This window comes from Eptesicus fuscus, chromosome 7, assembly GCF_027574615.1.
Source record: "Eptesicus fuscus isolate TK198812 chromosome 7, DD_ASM_mEF_20220401, whole genome shotgun sequence".
Taxonomy (NCBI): Eukaryota; Metazoa; Chordata; class Mammalia; order Chiroptera; family Vespertilionidae; genus Eptesicus; species Eptesicus fuscus.
In genome coordinates this window covers 21,495,576-21,517,378 of record NC_072479.1, presented here as the reverse complement: position 1 = coordinate 21,517,378, position 21,803 = coordinate 21,495,576, and the positions used below count along the sequence as shown (strand labels likewise).

Here is a 21,803-nt window from a genome sequence, read left to right as displayed (position 1 = left end):
AGGGGCAGTTGGAGAGGGGAAGAGAGAGGAGGAGCAGCTCTCTCTTTCCAAAGAAGAAAATGGCACCATCAAAATGGGGGGTGGGGGGGGGTGATGTCGTGGGCTGTGTATTTGACCCCTCCCCACAACCCAAAGGATTCAGTAAATATGTTCACTCATAAAACATTTGGCATGAGTGGGCTTACAGCGGAAACCAGCATAGTACAAACCAGGGGGCTACTTTTGGCATCAGTGGGCACATGCTGTTCAGGGGAGAGAGTGTGTGTGCCAGCAGGGACCAGAGGAAGCCATTCTAATCTCAATCATTCCATAAATTTGTAAATACCCAGAGAGAGCTTTGGACTTGGTGGGGAGTTGAGCCAGTTGCACCTAGATCTCTAAAACGCAAGGGAAGACAACTGGGCACAAAGATGTGCGAAGCTATGTTTGGAGAAGCAGAGGGAGCCTTCCACAGGGTATGCCTAAAGCTGGCCTTCAGGGTCTGAGTCACAAGGCAGAGGAGATAACCTGGGCCTGGTTGGAGCCTGACCTGCAGAAAGAGCTGAGAGCCTAGGGCAAGGGCAGGACTCCCTCAGAGCGGAACTCAGGTGTGAGTGCGTAGAGGGGACAAGAGAAGAGGAAGAACACACAACCCCTAGTAATACCTTTTGGTGAATCTATGTGCACAGCAGCCAGAGACCAGACTCCATGAGTCATGTGTCATCTGCACAAAAGCCAAGCCCCTCGGGTTCAAGACAGCATCCCATTCAAATACACAGCCCAACAGATGAAACACATTTAGGAGCCATTCTCATGATTAGTTGTGTCTGTCCAATACCATTTATAGAAATCGAATGTGTAACGCACAGCAGTACTTACTAGAGCTCCTTTCCCTGTTTCCCTGGTGCTTTGCACACCCTGCAGCTGCCTCTCAGTCAAACCCTCTCTATTGAAAACTGTTTGTGTCTTTATCCCTTCCCTCTCCCTCTCTCCTCTGTAGCATGTAGCTCAATTTAGCCTCCTCAACTTCTATTCATTTTCTTCAAGAAAGGAGAGTCAAGGAACTGATCCAACAAGCAAACATCCTTCCTTTTCCCTCCATCTGTTGATTCTCAATTCTCCTGATTGTGCCTCACAATGAGGAATAGAGCTGGGGGGAAAAACAAAACCCAGAAATCTCCTGGAGGGCCAGGGAGAAGGAGAAGCCGGTGTGACAGCTGAACTCTCAGGTGAGAAGGGTAAACGAGACTGGCACACGTATAGTGATACCTCTTATCACTGCCACAGCAGGAACATGCGTTCTCTAGGGAACTTAAGAAATGTCAAACTTTTCCTGTGCCTCTTCGTCTTGACAAGTCCCCCACTTAGGAGGATAGAGAGGTGATGTTATGTTGGTGCTGAGTGTGCCTTCTTCACCATCACTGGGAAGCAAGACAGCCAGAGAAGGATTCTCTCTTCTTTGATTGGAAAGTAACAATGTTAGTCAGTAATATTCAATAGTCCCTCTCAACCGCATCTAAGAACCTCATTTCAGACCCTAAATTTGCTAAAGACACTTTAATAAGGATTTTCAAAGGCAACGTCTGGCTTAGAAGCTTCCCCAGCAAGCTCTCCGTCGCGTCATGTTGTTACCAAGTGAAAGAGCTGAGAGTGTTTCGTGCCCAGGCTTCTCGGGGCTTTGACAGGAGAAGTGATCTTGTGATTCTGTCTGCGTTTCCTTCCCCAGTGGTGTGAGCAAAATGAACAGTGCAGACGGCTTCACCTGACTGAGCTGCTGGTGGCCCCACTGCACAGGCTGACCCGGTACCCCTTGCTGCTGAAGAATATCTGGAAAAGGAGTACAGACTCCACTGAGAAAATCGTGATCTACTCCATCAAGGAAAAGGTGGAAAAATCAATCCGTAAGTCCCTGAGATAACGACCCAGCTCAGTGGAAGCTGAATGGGAGGGTTGGGGGCCCTCTGGCTCTTGGGAATGATCTGAGCTTCATCCTAGAAGGCAGTTCCGTTGACTTGAGGTTATGGCTCTGGGAAATCAAACACACACACAACAATGGGTTCCAGTCACATCCTGGCGATCCCTATGAGAACTCCAGCCGAAGTTTACTCAGGACATGGCCGTCTCCAAGGCGTTCACGTGTGAGTTCAGGCAGGAAAAGTTCTACTTCCCAGATGGTTGAAGGCTTTGTTTTTCATATCCATGCTGAACCCAAACACAAAGCAAATAGGAATAAACACCATGGGGGGCCTTTCCGGAGGATAAATTACCATTCATTATTTTTAGGTCACTGAAATCCAGGGCCAATCTAAAAATAATGCCAACTGCAATCTTTAGAACTGAAATTTGGGAATGGGGACAGAACAACCCTTGGATGACTTAAGTTTATTTGGGTAGCTCTGTATAATTAAATTCAAATAAAGAAGTTCATGATATATGCCCACAAATCAAGATTTCTTGGGAGTGTCAAAAGGGAGCAATTCAAGTTTATGATTATCAGCTGTACAGAAATGACATATTTTTTTCTTCTGCAAGTTTAAATGTAAAATGACCATGCAATGGGAGTTTTTTAATTTTTTTGCTCAAATTCTAAAATGACTCAAGGAACTAGAATTAAGCTTATCAACTGAATAAGACAAAAATTCAATTAAAAACAGACTTCAAACTTTTAAAGTAATTTGAAGATTATTACTAATTTTAATAGCTTTGTGAAGAAGATAATAGTATCTTTTCTGCAGATTTCTCAATAATATATGGATTTTTATTGTTTGGGAAAGAGATTGCTGTGGCCTTCCTTTAAGTCTATGAGCTTAAAGAGGGTGAATTCTCAAGAATTTCCCTAACCATGTGATTCTACTATTGGTCTGTGATTTTCCCTCCATGTTCCCCCAAATAATTTCAAAACCTCAATAACAATGTTATTATAAAATGTTGGAAAATTAATACAACCCTTCAAAAAAAAGCTTTTGTCAAAACAAAGTAAATATCTTTATCATGAAGCAAACGTATGTTTTATAATTAGGACAAAAATATATGTTGGCCCTTTTTTTCTTTCTCTAATTACAGGCTATGTGGTGTAGGGAATAAGAGAAAGCTACCAGGGACTTTACTTGTATTATTTAAATAAAAATGCATAATACATTTCAACTTACTTTATTAAATTATTTAAATTTTATTTCTCTTTGCAAGAGGCTGATTTCAAATTAGTGAGTTTTTCTAAGACATTTAAACTGCAAGCACTATGTTAAATGAAACTAAGGTATGGTTTGGTTCTGGGGGCAGTGTTTCTAAGTTATTACTGTACATCTTGGTTAAAATTTATGCTGTAATGTCAAATGAATTTAAAAACATATTGAATGTGCCTTGTCTTTCAGGGGATCTTGAAGGAAAAGTGAAGTGGCTTGACAATTTTCAAAAATTTAGACATCTACAGGAGATTATAGTGTGGCCTCCACTTTGGGATAGAGACAAAAGGTTTTTCATTCCAGAGGTACAAAAAGGATCCATTGGGACTTATGCTTGGCATTCCGTTGGGAATACACTAGTCTTTACAAAGTCCCCAGCTGTCCACTTGGATATTAAATTTAGTTTTATGAGCAAGAACTACAGCTTTTTACCACGTGGCCTTGTATGTGGGGAGGCTGACATCATCACACCATTCTTGGGGTGGTCCTTCTGAGGGATGTGCTCACTGAATTCTTTCCCATTCCCGTGTCCATCTCCCGGCGTTTCTAAATGTCTTGAACTTTATAGAGAGAGTGCACTGCCCCAGCTCCTGGAACCTGTCCTCTTCCAACCACTAACAACCTCTCTTTGATTTTCTCTCTTGTTTTGCAAGTGCCTGAAACACGTTTTTAAAGAGCACATGGCAGAAAACATCCTGTCACCAACCAACAGACACCTTCTCTATGAGGGAAAATTAACTCTTGCAGGTAAATAGCTTTTTCCTTTAAAAACCCAACATCTTTGCTACCATGTAACTTGTCCAATTGTTGCTAATTGAAGAGTGTAAAGAGTTGTGTTTGCCTATGGCCAAGGCCATGGGAGATGTGAGTCAGAGAATATGCTATGGACTCACACACGTGTCCGCTTGATCAAAGACTTCACAGCATAACTAGCTATGTGCCCTTCATTTTCTATCTGTAAAATGGGATAACTATTTCATAAGGTTGTTGTTAAACTGAAACCTTAACTCATGAAGAGCTTAACTCAAGGTTGGGAACATAATAAACACTCCACGTCAGCTGCTATCATCATTTTACTCCTCCAATGAGCTGGGCAATCATCCCATCAGTGTTGATTGAGAACCTGTTATGTAACACGTGTTGTGCTAGGCAGGTATCACTGGAGGATATAAGGTCATTATTCTGTATAATCCTTGTCCTCTAGTTGGGAAGCTCTGCTGTAACGAGCAGACCTGCAGGATAAGTTCAGAAACAAAGAGACACTGTGGTGCTGGAGTACCCAGGAAGGGCTTTATGTGCTCCATGGAGTAGAGCTGGGCTTGTGGGGGGCAGAAAGGTGGAGGTCAGTGATAGGACAGGAGGGAGGACCTCCCAGATGAAGAGCATAGCAGGAGAAAGGGCTTGGAGGCAGAAGCCACCTGGGAGAATAGGCTCTGGTGGAGTTGTTAGGAGAGGGAGCCCTGGAGACTGACTGCCAGGTCACCTCCCAGCTCAGCCTTTTCTGCCTGTGTAACCTTGGCCCATATACAGCAATCTCCCCGCTTTGTTGTAAATGAGCTAATAGATGTACAGCCACTAAAAAATGGTGGACACAAAATCAGTGCTCAATAAATATCCTCATCAGAAAGGGCTGCCTGACCAAACTAGGATTTGTATTCATTCATTTCTTTGTTTCTGCACAAAATCTTGATTGACCACCTACTGTGTGAGAAGCCCTGTGGGATGTGAGTTTGCCTAGTTATGGTAGCATGAGATCTGGCGGGGAGTGCCAGGCAATAACTCTGTATTTGATACACAGTTGTTGAGAATCTGCTATATTTTAGCTCTACACGTCAGGTTGGAACGTAATCCCTACCTAGCAACTGCCAGCTAGGGATGGTAGACATGCCCGGCATTTTACATCAAAGGACTTTTGCACTCATTTTCTCCTTCCAGTGAGTTATACAGAGAAGTTACACTTAATCCCAAATTATAGGTGAGAAGTATGAGGCTCAGGGAGGTTCTGTATCATGTTCAAAGTCACCTGGAGGTTAACAGCAGAGTCCAGGCTGTCTCAGCCCAGTGGGCTTCCAGAATCACAGCACCTGGCTTGGAAGGCGAACAGAAGGATCCAGCCAGGAAATCGCCAGTGACAAGTGATAGGCTTAAAAAGGTCCTAAAGGAAGAGTCATCAGAAACAATGCACAAAATGGTGTAGAGAAGGAGACCAAAGCAGAGAGACCAGCCCGGAAGCTCCGCAGTGAAGCAGGGTGAGGCGAGACGACCCCGAGCCTGTGTTTCCCAACCATTCTTAACCTCCACCAGGGGTGGGGAATGTCTGGCCTTCGGGCCACATAAGGCCTGCAAAATCATTTGGTCAGGCCCTGCCCAGGCATTAGGGGGGTGAGTTAATTAAATGTTTTACCAAATATAGCAGGCTAATTTTTAAGTTGATAATTTTATATTTTACTAGAGGTCTGGTGCACGAAATTCATGCAAGGGGGGGAGTGTTCCTCAGCCCAGCCTGCACCCTCTCCAATCTGGGACCCTTCGAGGGATGTCTGACTGCCCGTTTCGGGCCTAAACAGGCAGTCAGACATCCCTCTCACAATCCAGGACTGCTGGCTCCCAACTGCTCGCCTGCCTGCCTTCCTGATTGCCCCTAACCGCTTCTGCCTGCCAGCCTGATCACCCCCTAACCACTCCCCTGCCAGCCTGATTGCCCCTAACTGCCCTCCCCTGCAGGCCTGGTCACCCCTAACTGTCCTCCCCTGCAGGCTTGATCACCCCAACTTCCCTCCCCTGCTGGCCATCTTGTGGTGGCTATCTTGTGTCCACATGGGGGCAGCCATCTTGTGTGTTGGAGTGACAGTCAATTTGCATATTACTCTTTTATTAGATAGTATATGGCCACAAAAAATTATAAATATCGAAATGGCCTTTGGCAGAAAAAAGGTTTTCCCACCTTTGCTAGATCATCACCCTTCCACTTTCATTTGAAAAGATAATAATTTTACATTTTCCTTGATGTTATTTACAATTTAAAAATGTATATATTGTGACAAAAATCAAATCAAAATAATGAAGCAAAACACAGCTCTCTGTTCAAATGTATGCCTCGCCCTACAAAATTGGCCTCCACCTGGAATTATCAGAAGTTTTAATTCCCTCTATCTACCAACTTCCCAACACTGTGAGATATGCTGGCACATCCTAAAATGTTAGAAATGGGCCTGGATAGAAAAGGATAAATGTGAGAGATATTTCAAAGGCAAAAATAGGAGGACTTTATGACTGGCAAAATGGCTGAAGAGGAAATGAGTCAATGCTTTCCAGTGTTGTACCTGAAAGTTCGGTTGACCACACTGAGGGAGGCAGAGGGAGTGGGTCAGGGAGGCAGTCTTAGGGTTCAGGTGTGGGCAGGATGAGAAGCCACATGGAAGTTGGGTGGACAATGACCAACTCTGGTGAAAAGCTATGTTAGACGCACATCCACAGGTCACGTGGCTTGTCAAGTAAGTGTGGGTGGGAGACTGACCTAAGAAGGAGTCTTTACAAAAAGACCCAACTTTTCAGAAAAAGTTTCTTATAGAGTCAAATGTGGTAAATGAATATGAACCTCATCAACATCACTAACTCCAGACACTCGCTTAATGCCATATGCTGTGTGGCTCAGATGGCATCAGAAAGGAGGCAGCCTCAAGTTTAAAGTCACGGGAACTTGGACCCAGAGTTGGGGTGGAGATGTGGTGGGGGTGGGGGTGCTAATGTTTGAAGAAATGGGACATCATTTTGAATGGATAAAGCATTAGACCAAGAATGATGATACCTAACACATAAATTTTGTTTCCAAATTTATTTCAGCTTTAAAAACTGTACTAGTCTAACCAAATAAGTGTATTTTCTCCTTCCCAGAAAGTACAAGTTTTTATAACTTAAAGCATAACCAACTTCCCATTGGAAGTCATGCCAGAATACCCTTGGCAAATGTGTTGCTCCACACAGATTGGCATTTCTAAATAGAAAAGTGAGTAAGGTGCAGACAAATAGGATGGTCTGACAGCTGTGACACTCAAAGAACACATGCTGTTCAAGCTGCGGCAGCTCGGAATAAGGCAGTAACGCAGCTCCGTTCTGGAACAGTGCGATGAAAACCCCCGCCCAGAATCGACGAGAAAAAATAAAGACGTTTCAGATCTGGTTGTGCAGCACTCAGCTAAACAGAATTTCAGACTCGCCGTGCTCATTAGTTACATCTCATGAAATCACTTGGTCAAGGTGTCTCACTGGCTGTATTAGCTTCAAACTGCCTGGTGATAAATGTGAACAGCCCGATTTTATGCTTACAATCTTCCTCCTTAGCCATCCCCTTTTGCCTGACCGTGTCTACTTGTTAGCACTACCCATTTCTGAATTTATCTTATCTTAAATCTTGTTTACATATTTGTTATGTGTCTGCTTTCCGTAGAATTGAAGCTCCTTGGAGGCAGAGTCTTCTTAATCGTTGACACAGGGTAGGGAGTCAGCATCCATTGACTACTTGGTGGGACACAGGGATTCAATAAATAGCTAAAATAATCATTAGTTCCTAGAATATTTTGTAGGACATAGCAGATGCTCGCAGCTTGTTTGTTAAAATAAAATACCTAAAATTAGCAGGAAAATAAAACTATTTCATTTTGACAATAATCATCAACCTAATCTATATATGAATGGCACAGAATGGGGAAAACAGCATTGAACACTCCCAAAGGTCTAGTGTTGTCCAGTGTCTCATTCCTAGTGCCGTGTCTGTATTGATTAAGATGTTGGTTCAGCCATTGGAGACAGAGAGAGAAAACAATCACTTCAAAAGACAAGTCTACTTCTCCGGCATGTGAAACTTGGACTGTGTGACAGCTCTCCTCCACGGTGCAATTAGGGACCCAGGTTTCTTCTGCCTTTTTGCCCTGCCATCGCGGGGTGCTGCTTTCTTCCGTGTGGTCCCAGAGGAGTCACAGGGTGTCTAGCCGGTGGGAAGGGGAAAAGGGCAGGAGAGCAAAGCCCCGTGTCGTTTAACCTTTTGCACTCAGATGTCGAGTGTGACTCGACACGGTTAGCATTAGAATAAAGGAATCGAGAAAAAAGAAAGCGAGTGCAAAGGGTTAAGGGAATGACTCACAAGTTGCACACTTTTGCTCATATTCCATTGGCCGGCGGAATTTAGTCCCTTAGTCATATTTAGCTTCAAGGGAAGCTGGGAGATGTAGTGTATATTTGCAGGGAATATGTACCCACTAAAACTCAGAAATTTCATTACTACAAAAGAAGGGAAATGTTTTTTTGAGGGACAATCAGCAGTTTTGCTATAGGCTGATTTGAAAAAGAAAAAGTCTCTAGTAGTGATGGAATACAATGTTTTTAAAGTATTTAAGGACCAACTCAAGGTTGAATAAAAGGTCTAATTTCTTTTCTATGCAAATATGGAAAGAATCTTTCTTTACTCCAAACTTAAAGAAGTGGAGGAAATAGAAATGAAACTTAAGTATTTTATCTACTAATTTAATCTTAGTCCCCTAGTTTTCAGGGATAAAACTATATGAAAAAGAACTTCTAAAATAATATAAATGAACAAAATAAACAACAATGAAAAATATTTACTGATTTTAAAAATATTTACTTTACATATCTGTCACATTCCCCTCTGGACAGACTGCCTTTTTCTCTGCAGTCACTTAAATTTAACTATTTCTTCTGCTAACTTCTATGTGATCAAGTTAGAGAAAGGGATACCCTATTCTAATATGTGATTTCTCTTCTACCACTGGCCCCTGCCTAGAGAAAAGTAGAAAAGCCTAATTGCCTTAAGTTACTATCAGAAGTTATATCAAAAACGTTTGTAAATATAAAGCTATGTGGAGAATATTTGAACCTGTAAATTTTGCAAAAAAAGTAGCTGTAATGATTGCCTTAGTCAGCTTTGGCCGCCATAACAAAATACCATGCCCTGGGGGTTTAAGCAACAGAAATTTATTGCTCACAGTTCTAGAGGCTGAAAGTCCAAGGGCAAGTTGGCAGCCTCATTCGCTTTCTGGTGAGGCTCTGCCAGGACCCCTCCTGCCCAAGGCCCACACATGGCTCTCTCTAGTCTCTCCTCTTATGACACTGATCCATCTGCATTAGGGCTCCACCTCAAGCCCTCATTCATTCCTACTTCCTTATGCCCCAAACAGCCACACTGGGGAGTTAGGACTTCATCATATGAATTGGGGGAGGGGGCACAATTTAGTCCACAGCAATGACAAAATGCCCTTTTTGGGGGTAATGCTTACCTTTGCCAATGACCACCCAGATGAGTCAAGAGGCAAAAATGCTGTAAGTTTAATGAACTGATGGGTGTGTTTTAGGCTTCGTTGAAACCATTACACTCATCATCCAAGTTATCTTAGATCCACGTGAAACACATCACAAATACAATGTCTTTAGAGCTGTGAGCTTGAGCTCACGCCACGTCTCTGCTTTAAGGAAGAAATCAATTCAGTACCCTTGCAGGTTTCTGACCCACGAGATCTGATGCCCTGAACTGCTGGCCTGGTGTGCCGGGAAGCCCTGCTCGATTTGTTTCCTAAGGAATTCTTTGGTTTAAATAACAGAAATCCTTCTACTTACAATTTCCAACCCCAGTTTCACTTTCTTTCTCTCCCCAGAAAGTACCAGATTCCTAGATGTTTATCTGTTTCTCTTTGATGATTTCCTCTTAGTTACGAAAACTAAGCGCAACAAAAAGGTAAATTCTGCTATTTCTTAATAAGTCTGCTAAATATGTTCAGAAATTTTTCCAAATAAGTTGTGTTAAAAATAAAAAATATTTTCATACATCAAATTGGGATTCACCCTCTAAAAATGGAAACATTACAAAATATTGGTGTTTTATCAATAACGAAAGCAAGTTACATTTCTTAAGGATGCCAAAGGATGTGTACATTTTTAGCATAACTTAGTCTATATTCTTTTAGGGTAAGTCCCAGAGGCCACAGGACTATCCTGGCCTGCCTGACCAAATGCAACCCAATGCTTTTGTCCATATTGGCCCTTTCCCCTCGCCCAAATTGTCCCCAGTGAACGCTGCGGGGGCGGGGGAGGGAGAGGAGGAGGGTGCTCTCTAAACTGTCTGCTGCCATGTGCTGAGGTGGTATCTATCACTCCTTCTGATTCAAAAGCTCAAATCCTTCCTGGAAAATAGTGATTTGGGGGCTGCGAGTGGGAGGGAGTCCTGCTCTCTCAGTAGCTACCTGTATATAAAATGGACACTTGCAGAAGCCAGACAAATGTATAGCTGGCATCACAGACAAAATGAGCCAACTTGGGGTTAAAGCCATTAAATCTCTTCTGAGAACAGGGATTTTCCCCATTACTTAAGTATTATGGCCCCTATTATTGTTGTTACTAATTAAGCCATGAGTATCATGGTCTACTAAAGGCTTTCTATCTAATCTCCCATTTCCCAGTCTGTCCCCTGAATGGCATGAGTGATATTATGAAGGGGACCTCCTCTGAGGCACTCAGATACCTGCCCTTAGTTGTAAGCCATCAGAGATATTTAATTCACCCACTTCATATATATACTGAGTGGCCAGATTATTATGATCTTTGAACACATAATAATCTGGCCACTCAGTGTATAGCCTATATAATAAAAGGCTAATATGCAAATTGTCCCCTCGATCAGGAGTTCGACCAGCAGGCAGGCTGGCCAACCGCCCATGTCCTGGCCAGGCTGGCCGGACCCCACCCATGCATGAATTCATGCAATAGGCCTCTAATATGTGTGTGTGTGTATGTGTGTGTGTGTGTGTGTGTATATATATATATATATATATATGTATATATATATATATATATATATATATACATACATATATATATATATATATATATATATATATATATATATATATACTGAGTGGCCAGATTATTATTCATTCAGAGATCATAATAATCTGGCCACTCAGTGTATATATTGATTTCAGAAAGGAAGGTAGAGGGAGAGAGAGATAGAAACATCAATGATGAGAGAGGATCACTGATGGACTGCCTCCTGCACACCTCACACTGGGGATTGAACCCATAACCCAGGCATGTGCCCTGACCAGGAATTGAACAATAAACTCCTGGTTCATGGATCTACACTCAACCACTGAGCCACACTGGCTGGGCCCACCCACTTCTTTACCAGAGGACTAGCCTGACACATATAAGATCATGAGACTAGATATCTCAAATCTTTTAAGAACCTAAGCTTCTAAATGATATGTTGGTTAGTTCAGCTCAATAATTTAAGGATCTTTAAGCACTAAAATAGACACCCATTGATCAATCTATAAATAGGTGAATGGTCATTGAGGATGAAATGGATATTTGAGAATATTAAAAATCACAGTTTTGAAACTTAGGTGGCCTTCTCTTGTAAGCTTCCCAGATGGCCATGTCTGAACAAGTCAAGCTCTGAAAAATCTCTATGGCTTTCAAAAATCTCAACACTAAGCACAGCCTACCTTCATATCAAATAACGACTCAAATCTGAGTACATGAGCTCATGGCAGCCTATATTGATTTACTATAAGGTAATATTCTGGTTTCGTGCTTCATAACTTGATCCCCAAATAAGGAATGTTATGTGCTTTAAATTCCTCTGTTTAATAAATCTGGAGAGTTTTATTGACTTCATAGGTGCAAAGATAATCTCTCAGAGAAGACACTGGGTTTCACTTAAAAAAAATGTTGTGTTTTAAATTCCTCTTTGCAATTAAGTGAATAATATATGTCGTGCAAATCACAATCTTTGACACCCTTTAAAAAATTCAACACCTTAGCCAAAACCGGTTTGGCTCAGTGGATAGAGCGTCGGCCTGCGGACTCAAGGGTCCCAGGTTCGATTCCGGTCAAGGGCATGTACCTTGGTTGCGGGCACATCCCCAGTAGGGGGTGTGCAAGAGGCAGCTGATCGATGTTTCTCTCATCGATGTTTCTAACTCTCTACCCCTCTCTCTTCCTCTCTGTAAAAAAATCAATAAAATATATTTTTAAAAAATAAAATAAAAATTCAACACCTTATATATTCAAAACAATTCCAATTATTTACAAATTATAGAACGTGGACTCTACTTAGAGTTAGTATTAGATCCCATGGACAGAGTTGGCCAAAATGAGGCTCCCCTTTCTCATCCACGTCACTCAATGCTTGAGAGAGACACTGGAAATGTAGCACTTTCCCATTGATGTGATGGTGATGAAAATGTTTCCCAGTTGTAGATGTGACACATAATCTACTCAGGAAGTTAAATTTGGGTATCAGAAACTCTATGCTGTAAATCACTATGTACTTTGGAGAAATGTTTTTCAAGATCCAGGAAGAGCAGTAAGCTGGATTTCAAGCAGTTGTTTCTTAAAATCAATACTCATTTCCTCTTTACTGCATTATTTTCCCATTTAATTTCAGAAAGTTGGAGGCTTGGACACAGGTGTAATGTGTCCTTCACTTACTCCTGAGCTGCAAACAGTAATAAAAGAGGGTGGCTCGTGTAAGGTACTTGATCAGCCCATTCCACTCGATAGATTGGTAGTCAAAAGTATTGACCCACTCCACGTGTCAGGTATGTGTCAGTTTTCATCGTTAATCTGCTTGCCATCCCAGAGTTTTATATTGGCCTTTATTGGTAACAGCACATAAACCAATTTAAGTCTTCATAAAAGAAAATACTGACTTCCTATGTGGCTATGTATCACTCACTCTACAAATTAGTTATGGAAAGAGTGTTGGACTTGGTCTCCAATGCTTGCATGTCTCAGCTCTGCCACAGCTAGCTATATGATTGTAGGCAAGGAACTTAAATTTTCTATGCCACAGATTCATCTTGGTAAACAGGGATAATAATATCTATGTCAGTGGGTTTCATGAGAATTTCATGAAATAATGCATAGAAAGCACTCAATGAATGATGACTATTTTTAGTTTTGTTATATTATCATTATTAGTACTCACTGGCACACCACAACACACCATGCAAGCCTAAGATATTCTACTACATTAACTATATAAAAAGAAATATGCAAGAAATAATATGTATACATTTGCAGTTATACATATATACATACATGTCATGTGTATAGGTATATAATTTTTATTTTTCAAGCATTTCCTGAGTGTCTACTGAGACCAGGCACTGTGTGAGTGCCCTAGAGTTATAAACAGCCCATTCTTGGGGCAGCTCTCAGAACAATGAGAGATCAGTAAACCCCATCAGGAAGGCCCTGACGCTCAAGGGACTCACAGGACATTTCAGTCTCTTCAGTGCTGGGTGGTCAGGAGGATGCAGGGGGTCATTCTGCCTTGGGTATAGGCTCCTAGGAGACCAGCGAAGCCAGGCAGGAGGGGACTGCCTTTCTGTCCCAAGGGAGGAGCGGGAAAAGAGGGAACATTACCCATTCCCCTCAATTCCCACCCCAGCAGCCAAGCCCAAAGCATCAATGACAAGCATAGGAGGACCTATACATACCAAGCAACATTACATAGTGAAGGAATGAGTGAACACACAAACTGATAATAATAACAGCAAACATGGACATCGTGGTATATAACTAAGTTATGTATGTAAATGTTTTGCATGTGCTCATGTGTGAACGGAGCAAACTCTTTCCCCACTAAGGGGACTCCTGCATCTAGGCCAGAACCTCTATTTCCTTTGTCTATTCTTCTTTCCCCTAAGATTTGCTGAACTGTGACCCGCAGGCCCTAAGGCCTCTTATATCTGATTCCCCTGGGACCAATCACAGAGGGTGTGTGTGTGTGTGTGTGTGTGTGTGTGTGTAGGCCAAAGTCTGCATAAGCCAGAAAGCACGCCTAAAAAGGGGCATCTCAGGGGAGCAAAACCTTTGCCCATGAGTGCATCCCCAGCCCCCACCCAATATGAGCCTCCTCCCTGCTCAGAGCAGTGTAGATGGCAGAAATTCAGTATGTGAGGCCCAGAAATCACTTCCTTCTATTTGTTTAGTAACTTTTTCAGGGGAAAAATGTCATGTCAGTGAGCATCCTAGGCCTTGAATGTATTCCCTCCCTGTAACATGATGGCTTGAGGGGAGGAAGCTGTCAGAGCCCCACGTGGATGAGTGGAAGCAGCTGGGGCTCGGTTTAGCCACAACCCTGCCGGCTTTAAGAACTGGGCTTTATGGGAAATCTGATGTCACTGGATTACGTTGGGAGGTGTGTTTCTTCTGCTCTATTCCTTTTTCTTATTCTTTTCTTTTTTTAAATAAGAACAATACCTTTTAAAAACTACGTCCAGCATTTTTTGTTACTTTTTGATTTGTCACTACCATCTCTTATTTCTGTTTTTTTATTTTTTCCTCATTCCTCTGGTCTATTGTTTTCACTGTTCAGATCCAGTACATGAGGCAGAATAGCTGCCGACAGAAAAAGTAAAGGGTGAAAAGAGAAGAGATTGAGCTTTTGAGTGACAGAGATCTGGTTTCAAACTCTGGCTATGCCATGTACTGTATGAGCTTGGAAGAATTAATCTAAGTCTCTTTTCTCATTTGTAAGTGGGAATTAGCTGACCTATATTACACTGTTGCTGTGTGGTTTAAATGACACAAAACAAGGAAAAAATAGATAAAACAGTAGAGAGAGAGAGAGAGAGAGAGAGAGAGAGAGAGAGAGAGAGAGAAAACAGCACAGTGCCCAGTGCAAAGTAAGTGCTTATAAATGGTATCAATTATTATATTCATTATGTATTACTAGGGGCCCAGTGCACGAATTTGTGCACCTTGAAAGAAACTGTGGGCCGCAAGGCTGCAATGGGCACAGGGGTGGATCTCAGCCCATCCTCCACGCCCCCACCCAGCCCCTCCCACCACGGCCCCCAGTCCCCTGTCTGCTGGGTGTAAGCAGTGGCTCCCGTGCCAGCTGTGGGTGCAAGTGGGGCTGGCACTGGCATTGGGTGTGAGCACCAGGCAGGACCGTAGCAGGAGCAAAGAATTTTCAGTAAGCACCAGAGGCTCACCCCAATGACAGCGACCAGTGCCCTGCCTTGGTCTGGCACCCCCACTCACCTGCTCCACCATCTCACCGCAGTCAGTGCCTGCCATGTTCCACACACACCCCCTAATGGTCAGCGCACATCATAGCGACTGGTTGTCCAGTTGTTCTGGTTGTTCTGCTGTTCAGTCTATTTGCATATTAGCCTTTCATTATATAGGATTATATTAGCACTAGAGGCCCGGTGCATGAAATTTGTGCACGAGGGGGGGTGTCCCTCAGCCCAGCCTGCACCCTCTCCAATCTGGGACATCCCTCTCACAATCCAGGACTGCTGGCTCCCAACTGCTTGCTTGCCTGCCTTCCTGATTTCCCCTAACCACTTCTGCCTGCCAGCCTGATCACCCCCTAACCACTCCCCTGCCAGCCTGATTGATGTCTAACTGCTCCCCTGCCAGCCTGTTTGCCCCCAACTTGCCTCCTCTGCTGGCCTGGTCACCCCCAATTGCCCTCCCTTGAGGCCAGGTGCCTCCCAACTGCCCTCCCCTGCTGGCCTGATCGCCCACAACTGCCCTCCCTTGCAGGCCTGGTCCCTCCCAACTGCCCTCCCCTGCTAGCCATCTTGTAGTGGCCATCTTGTATCCACATGGGGGCAGGATCTTTGACCACATGGGGGTAGCCATATTGTGTGTTGGAGTGATGGTCAATCTGCATATTACTCTTTTATTAGATAGGATAGAGGCCTGGTGCATGGGTGGGGGCCAGCTGGTTTGCCCTGAAGGGTGTACCAGATCAGGGTGGGGGTTCCCTTGGGGCATGGGGCAGCCTGGGCGAGGGGCCTGTGGTGGTTTGCAGGCTGGCCATGCCCCCCGGCAACCCAAGCAGGGGCCCTGGTATCTGGGATTTATTTATCTTCTACAATTGAAACTTTGTAGCCTTAAGTGGAGGCCTGAGCCGGCCAGGGTGTGTGTAAAGCTTGGCTTCCTCCATCACCAGGGGCAACCCTAGCCTCCTGCTCTCTCCAGCTCCATGGCTGCCACCATTTTTGTTGGGATTTATTTATCTTCTATAATTGAAACTTTGTAGCCTTAAGTGGAGGCCTGGGCTGGCCAGGGTGTGCAGAAAGCTTGGCTTCCTCCATCACTGGGGAAACCCAAGCCTCCCTCCTGCTCTCTCTGTGGCCGTAGCCATCTTGGTTGGGTTAATTTGCATGCTCGCTCCTGATTGGCTTATGGGTGTGGCTTGTGGGTATAGCAGAGTGGTGGTTAATTTGCATATTACTCTTTTATTAGATAGGATGTTAGGGGAAAAGAGAGTTACTCCTGACCACATACTATCTCCTCATTTTCTCTTACAAGACCACCCATACCTGGTCCTTTTGTTTCTAAAGTCCCTTGTACCCAGGTTGCAAACCAAACAAATGAGGGACCCCTTCTGTAACTGAGAACTACAGTTACAAGTTTTGAGGAAAACAGATTCCAGGAGCTAGCTAAGAAAAGCCACCTGCTCTTCAAAGCCTCACTTGCTATAGGGAATTTATAAGGAAGTAAAACAAACACAGCCAAATCCCTCCCTCTCCCCAGAAAGTCACTTTAATAGGTTTAAGCCCTCTCTTCTCAAATAAGCTGGACAGAATTCGGTGACATTAACAGATATTGTGGTAGGATTTCGGAATTATGAGGTTTAGACAGTTATGAGTATAATTTGTGGTACTGGAATAGTTCTTGCAGGTAAGAAAATAAAAGCCTTGCATTTGCTTTGATTCTGAAGTGAGGTCCAACCCGCTTCAATGAGTCTGAGTTAAACCCACAGCCTCCAATAGAAATGATGGTGGACAAGCAGCAGCTTAATGATGAGCCAGGAATAAAGCACTCTTCTAGAATCTTTCTACATACTTGACACAACCAGGAGGCACCCTGCTTTGATTTGTTTGTTTTTAAGCATTAATCAACTGTAGAAAAGATGTATAGGTGCAGAATTTTATTGTGTTGTATTAATAATTCAACGAAGAAGCTTTTATTTTAAGAACTCCTGCTATATCTATATATATAAAAGGCTAAGCGCCATCGCATCCAAAACAATTGAACAGATGACCTAACAGGCTGTGTGGGGTGACCAGGCCAGCAGGAGGGTCAGTGAGGGGTGACCAAACAACCGAGCAGCAGGCTGCATGGGATTACCAGGCCCGTGGGGGGGGGGGTAGTTGGGGACAACCAGACTGGCAGAGGGGTCAGTGAGGGGCAACCAGGCCAGCAGAGGGGGGCAGTGAGGGGTGACCAGGTTGGCGGGGGGGCAGTTGGGGGTGACTATGCCTGCAGGGGGGGCAATTGGGGGTGACCAGGCCAGCAGCAGGGGGGGGGCAGTTAGGTGCGATCAGGCAGGCAGGCAGGTGAGCAGTTAAGAGCCAGTAGTCCCGGATTGTGAGAGAGATGTCCAACTGCCTGTTTAGGCCCGCAGTCGGACATCCCCTGAGGGGTCCTGGATTGGAGAGGGTGCAGGCTGGGGCTGAGGGGACACCCCCCCACCATGCACAAATTTCATGCACCAGGCCTCTAGTCTATATATATAAAAGCCCAGCGACCAGAATGGCAGAACAACCAGAATGACTAGAATGACCAGTGGCTATGACACGCACTGCAGTAGCCAACCAGCCTGATCCGGCCCCAATTGCCCTCCCCCTCCTGGCCCAGCCCCCAATCGGCCCCCAACACCCTGATTGGGGGCAGGGCTGGCCGGCCAACCACCCATGGTCCTTCCCCCTGGCTGGCCAACTGCCCACAGCCCCTCCCCCCCCCACCAGCCCTGCCCAATGGGCCTCCATTGGGGCGGGCCAGCCAGACCCCACCCATGCACAAATTCGTGCACCAGGACTCTAGCATATATATATATTTAAAAAGTGTCTGCTCTGGCTGGTATGGCTCAGTTGGTTGGAGCATCATCCCAGGCACCGAAGGGTCAGAGGTTGGATTCTCAGGGAACATACACAGGCTGTGGGTTTGATCCCCAGTCAGGGCATGAACAGGAAGCAAACAACTGATGTTTCTCTCTCACATCGATGTTTCTCTCTCTCTCAAATCAATTTAAAAATATATCCTCAGGTGAAGATTTAAAATATATTTTTTTAAAGGTGTCTGCTCTCCCACCATTCTCTGTCATTTCTTTAAGAGACCAGAGAAGAAATGACAGAAAAGACTTATTATATATATATATTTTTTCTTTTTTTATTGATTTTTTACAGAAAGGAAGGGAGAGGGATAGAGAGTTAGAAACATCAATGAGAGAGAAACATTGATCAGCTGCCTCCTGCACACCCCCTACTGGGGATGTGCCCACAACCAAGGTACATGCCCTTGACCGGAATCGGACCTGGAACCCTTCAGTCTGCAGGCCAATGCTCTATCCACTGAGCCAAACCGGTAAGGGCAAGACTTCTTTTGCAAACACAGAAACCATGGCAATGTGTGTTTCTTTTTGTTTTGTTTTACATTTCACATACTTTGGTGGATGTTGGATTTTGAGTCTTTTTTTTACTTTTGTCTTTTCTTACCCTGTTGTGAAGCATTTAGGTGGTTTTATATTTCTGCTACTTCTCAATTTGTTTATAACCCTTGTTTTGATGTGGCTTTCTTTTAAATACAAAAATAAATAAAACATTTTAGTAAGGGGTCTAAAAAGAAACAACAATCCCATTGTTTTCCATATTTTAATTACCTATATTTTACACATACAAAATCCACCTAATATGCTAAGCTTCTTCCTTGAGTAGGAGCCCACTTTCCATCACATGCCATAATTGCATTTCATCAAGCCCTGGAAGTTGTTAGTTAAGGAAGAAAGGGTTTCCTTATTTAAGTGGGCTCCATTTGTACATATTAGTGAAGTCTTGGTTTTGAAAGCAGACTTTTTTTTGGTAACTTACAAATATCTCCCACCTTCATTAAAAGAAAAAACACACACACAAAAAAAACCCCTCTAAGTTCTTGGAGAACTAAGACACTGTTTGGATTTCATATTAAATGATATGGCTTTTTGTCTTTGGATCTTTTTCTAGTCTTTGGACTGAGAAATGCCTTCCTTATTCAACATGAAAGCCGATATCGACAGTGTATAGCAGCATTCTTATTACAAGCCCAAACAGAGAACATCAAAGTATGTATTTTAATTTTGTAGGCTTTGATTCTTTAAACTTGATGGAAGGGAAAATCTCACCCCAAGTCTAAGTAAAGGTGAATGGACAGTTCTGTGTATTTCCCTCACCTGCTTTGGAAAGGACAGACGTTGGGAGGTGGGAAGGAATAGGGACATCTAGTCCACATCATGTTCAGAAATCTCAAGGTGACAATCCCCACCACTCACAGAGTTGACACAGGCCCTCTCATTTCTCCTGCGGCAAAAAGCTCCAGAACGACTTCTGATTCTACAGTTTCCATATGAAATGGGGGAGGGCTGCTTTGGATTGTATGATTGGCTTTTAAGATGCTCTAATCAGTTTCCTAAGTCCTGCAAATAACGTGATGTTAATTTAAGTGAGGGGCTGCTGCAGCAATGAACTGTGACAAGAAGTCTACTCTTTGACCTTTGAAAATAATGCCACTGTTTTTACAGCAATGCAGTTGAAGATAGGCTGCCTGACTATGGCTCCTCTATCTTAGAAGTTTCCATTTTTTATCTTTCTTCTGGTAGGCTTTCATCACAGTAAAAGGGGGGCCAGACAATGAATGCAATATTGCATTCTCCTTAAGGACTCAGTTTCCTGAGTCATCTCCCTCAATCTGTTTTCAAATTATATCATTAAAGAACTTCTATTTCCAGACAAAACGGAAATTTAATGTTCAAACTATTTATATTCTAATTAGTCACAATTGATTATTATGGTTCTTTGATTACTCATGACTATCACAGCGGTCAGCAAACTGCGGCTCGCAAGCCACATGCAGCTCGCGAGCCGCGGTTTGCCGCTCTGTTGACTAATGAGTTTGCCGACCACTGATTTATCCCACTTGCATAACATACTCATTTAATCCATTTGCATTTTCATACATAATTAGAGATATTGATGATATCTTAGATGTAAGAAAGAAAATGGGAAACATGCAAGTGTTTCATTAGTCCTCAGTTTTAAAGAGCAAGTCAATAAATACAAGGGAAAAGATTGATCTAAAGTGTGAAAAAATTGTCAGGTTAATATTCTCTCTCCCCTTTCTCCCTTCACACCCACACCCTGTGTGTGTGTGTGTGTGTATTGTTTTTGTTTTACAGAAAACATGGATAGCACAAATAACAGCAGCAATCTCTTGCTTCACCAAGAGTCAGGAAACGAAGAAAATATCTTTCTTCACATCATCCACAGAATCCTCTGAAATTTAGGGACCTAAAACTAATTTTTTAGAAATGAGAGATAAAGGTATTCTTTCAAACTTTTGTAACACTTAGTGATGAGCTAGAAGAAAACGTGTCTTTTAAAGGAGTTCCAGGATTTGAGTGAAGAAAATTCTCAGTACAAAGGAATGATGACTGCAACAAATTTGAATTCTCGGGAATTTCTTGTCAAGTATATACTGATATCCAGACTACCTTAAAATGCTTCAGTCAAACTTATAAGAGGTGTGAGTGAAGTGTGATGCTGTTATAATTTGTAAAGGGTGAGTGATCAGATGAACGGAGTGGCAGGAGGAAAATGTTTGTGTCCAATAAGAATTCTAGCATCTTACTTTGTGTATATCTATAATGAAACCAACCTCCCTACATGGCTTGTAAATCACTTACTGCTTTATAGTGTTGCCTCACACACAGATCATTCTTTTGACACAAAGTTTGATTGCTCTTTTAATATATTAAGTGATAAATAAGGTCCTCATTTTAATAGCAGTTTTTAAATTCCAATTCTCTAACAGTTCACTTATCTCAGGTATATTTCATAATACTCTAACTTGGAATTTGAAAATCCCAAAGACTAAACTCCATTATTAAAAAATAAAATATCTGTTCTAGTTTTACATGTGAACACTTTTACATGGGAAATTGTCTTAGGAATAGTAAAAATATCTTTCTCTAAACCTCATTTTAAAGAATGGTTTGTCATAAAATTATTTTCTGGTTTTGAGGAGGATGTGGTTGTGTGTTTTACCATAGTACAACCACCTAATTTTACTTAGCAGGATTTGAAATTTCATTAAATTTTTATTTAAAAAGGCATCTTGAATTATTTTATTATCATATGGTTAGATTATATCAAATGGAAATCCACAAATTTCAATTTCAACCATGGTGTCTTGTGCAGTTTCCAAAACGGAAGTAGTAAATTTATCAACCTGGGATGCAAGACACGATATCTTAACTGACTGACCTCTTCAAGTTGGAGAATGGGACAAAGAGGATGATGCTTAGGGAAGTCATGTGTACAGTTAACGCTTTGAAGAAAAGGCAAATTTCACCAAACAGCTGCCTGTTTGTATAGACAAATGTAGCACAAAGACACAGACCAAGCATATTGCAATGGAGGGTCATCATCTTTGGGTAATAATGTCAGAAATTTGGAGGAGTAAGTGAAAATAAAAGGAAAATCTGGAAATCAATAACTACTGTTAAAGGCTACAAATAAATGAGAGGGAAAATAGACTTCAAGTGAATTCCTAGAGATGGGACCTAAA

The 21,803-nt window shown here is 42.8% G+C and overlaps 1 protein-coding gene across 1 annotated transcript in view; it reads left to right on the top strand.

Annotated features, from left to right (window-relative positions):
• The window catches only part of PLEKHG7 (pleckstrin homology and RhoGEF domain containing G7), a 56,121-nt gene extending 35,601 nt beyond the window's left edge, over positions 1-20,520 (top strand). Inside the window, exons 10-16 of the mRNA XM_054718401.1 lie at positions 1,706-1,880; positions 3,351-3,466; positions 3,815-3,908; positions 9,827-9,906; positions 12,619-12,772; positions 19,205-19,302; positions 20,413-20,520. Of these exons, the coding sequence (XP_054574376.1) occupies positions 1,706-1,880; positions 3,351-3,466; positions 3,815-3,908; positions 9,827-9,906; positions 12,619-12,772; positions 19,205-19,302; positions 20,413-20,520 (825 nt within the window). The remainder of the gene's footprint in view (positions 1-1,705; positions 1,881-3,350; positions 3,467-3,814; positions 3,909-9,826; positions 9,907-12,618; positions 12,773-19,204; positions 19,303-20,412) is intronic.
• The last annotated feature ends 1,283 nt before the right edge of the window (positions 20,521-21,803 follow it).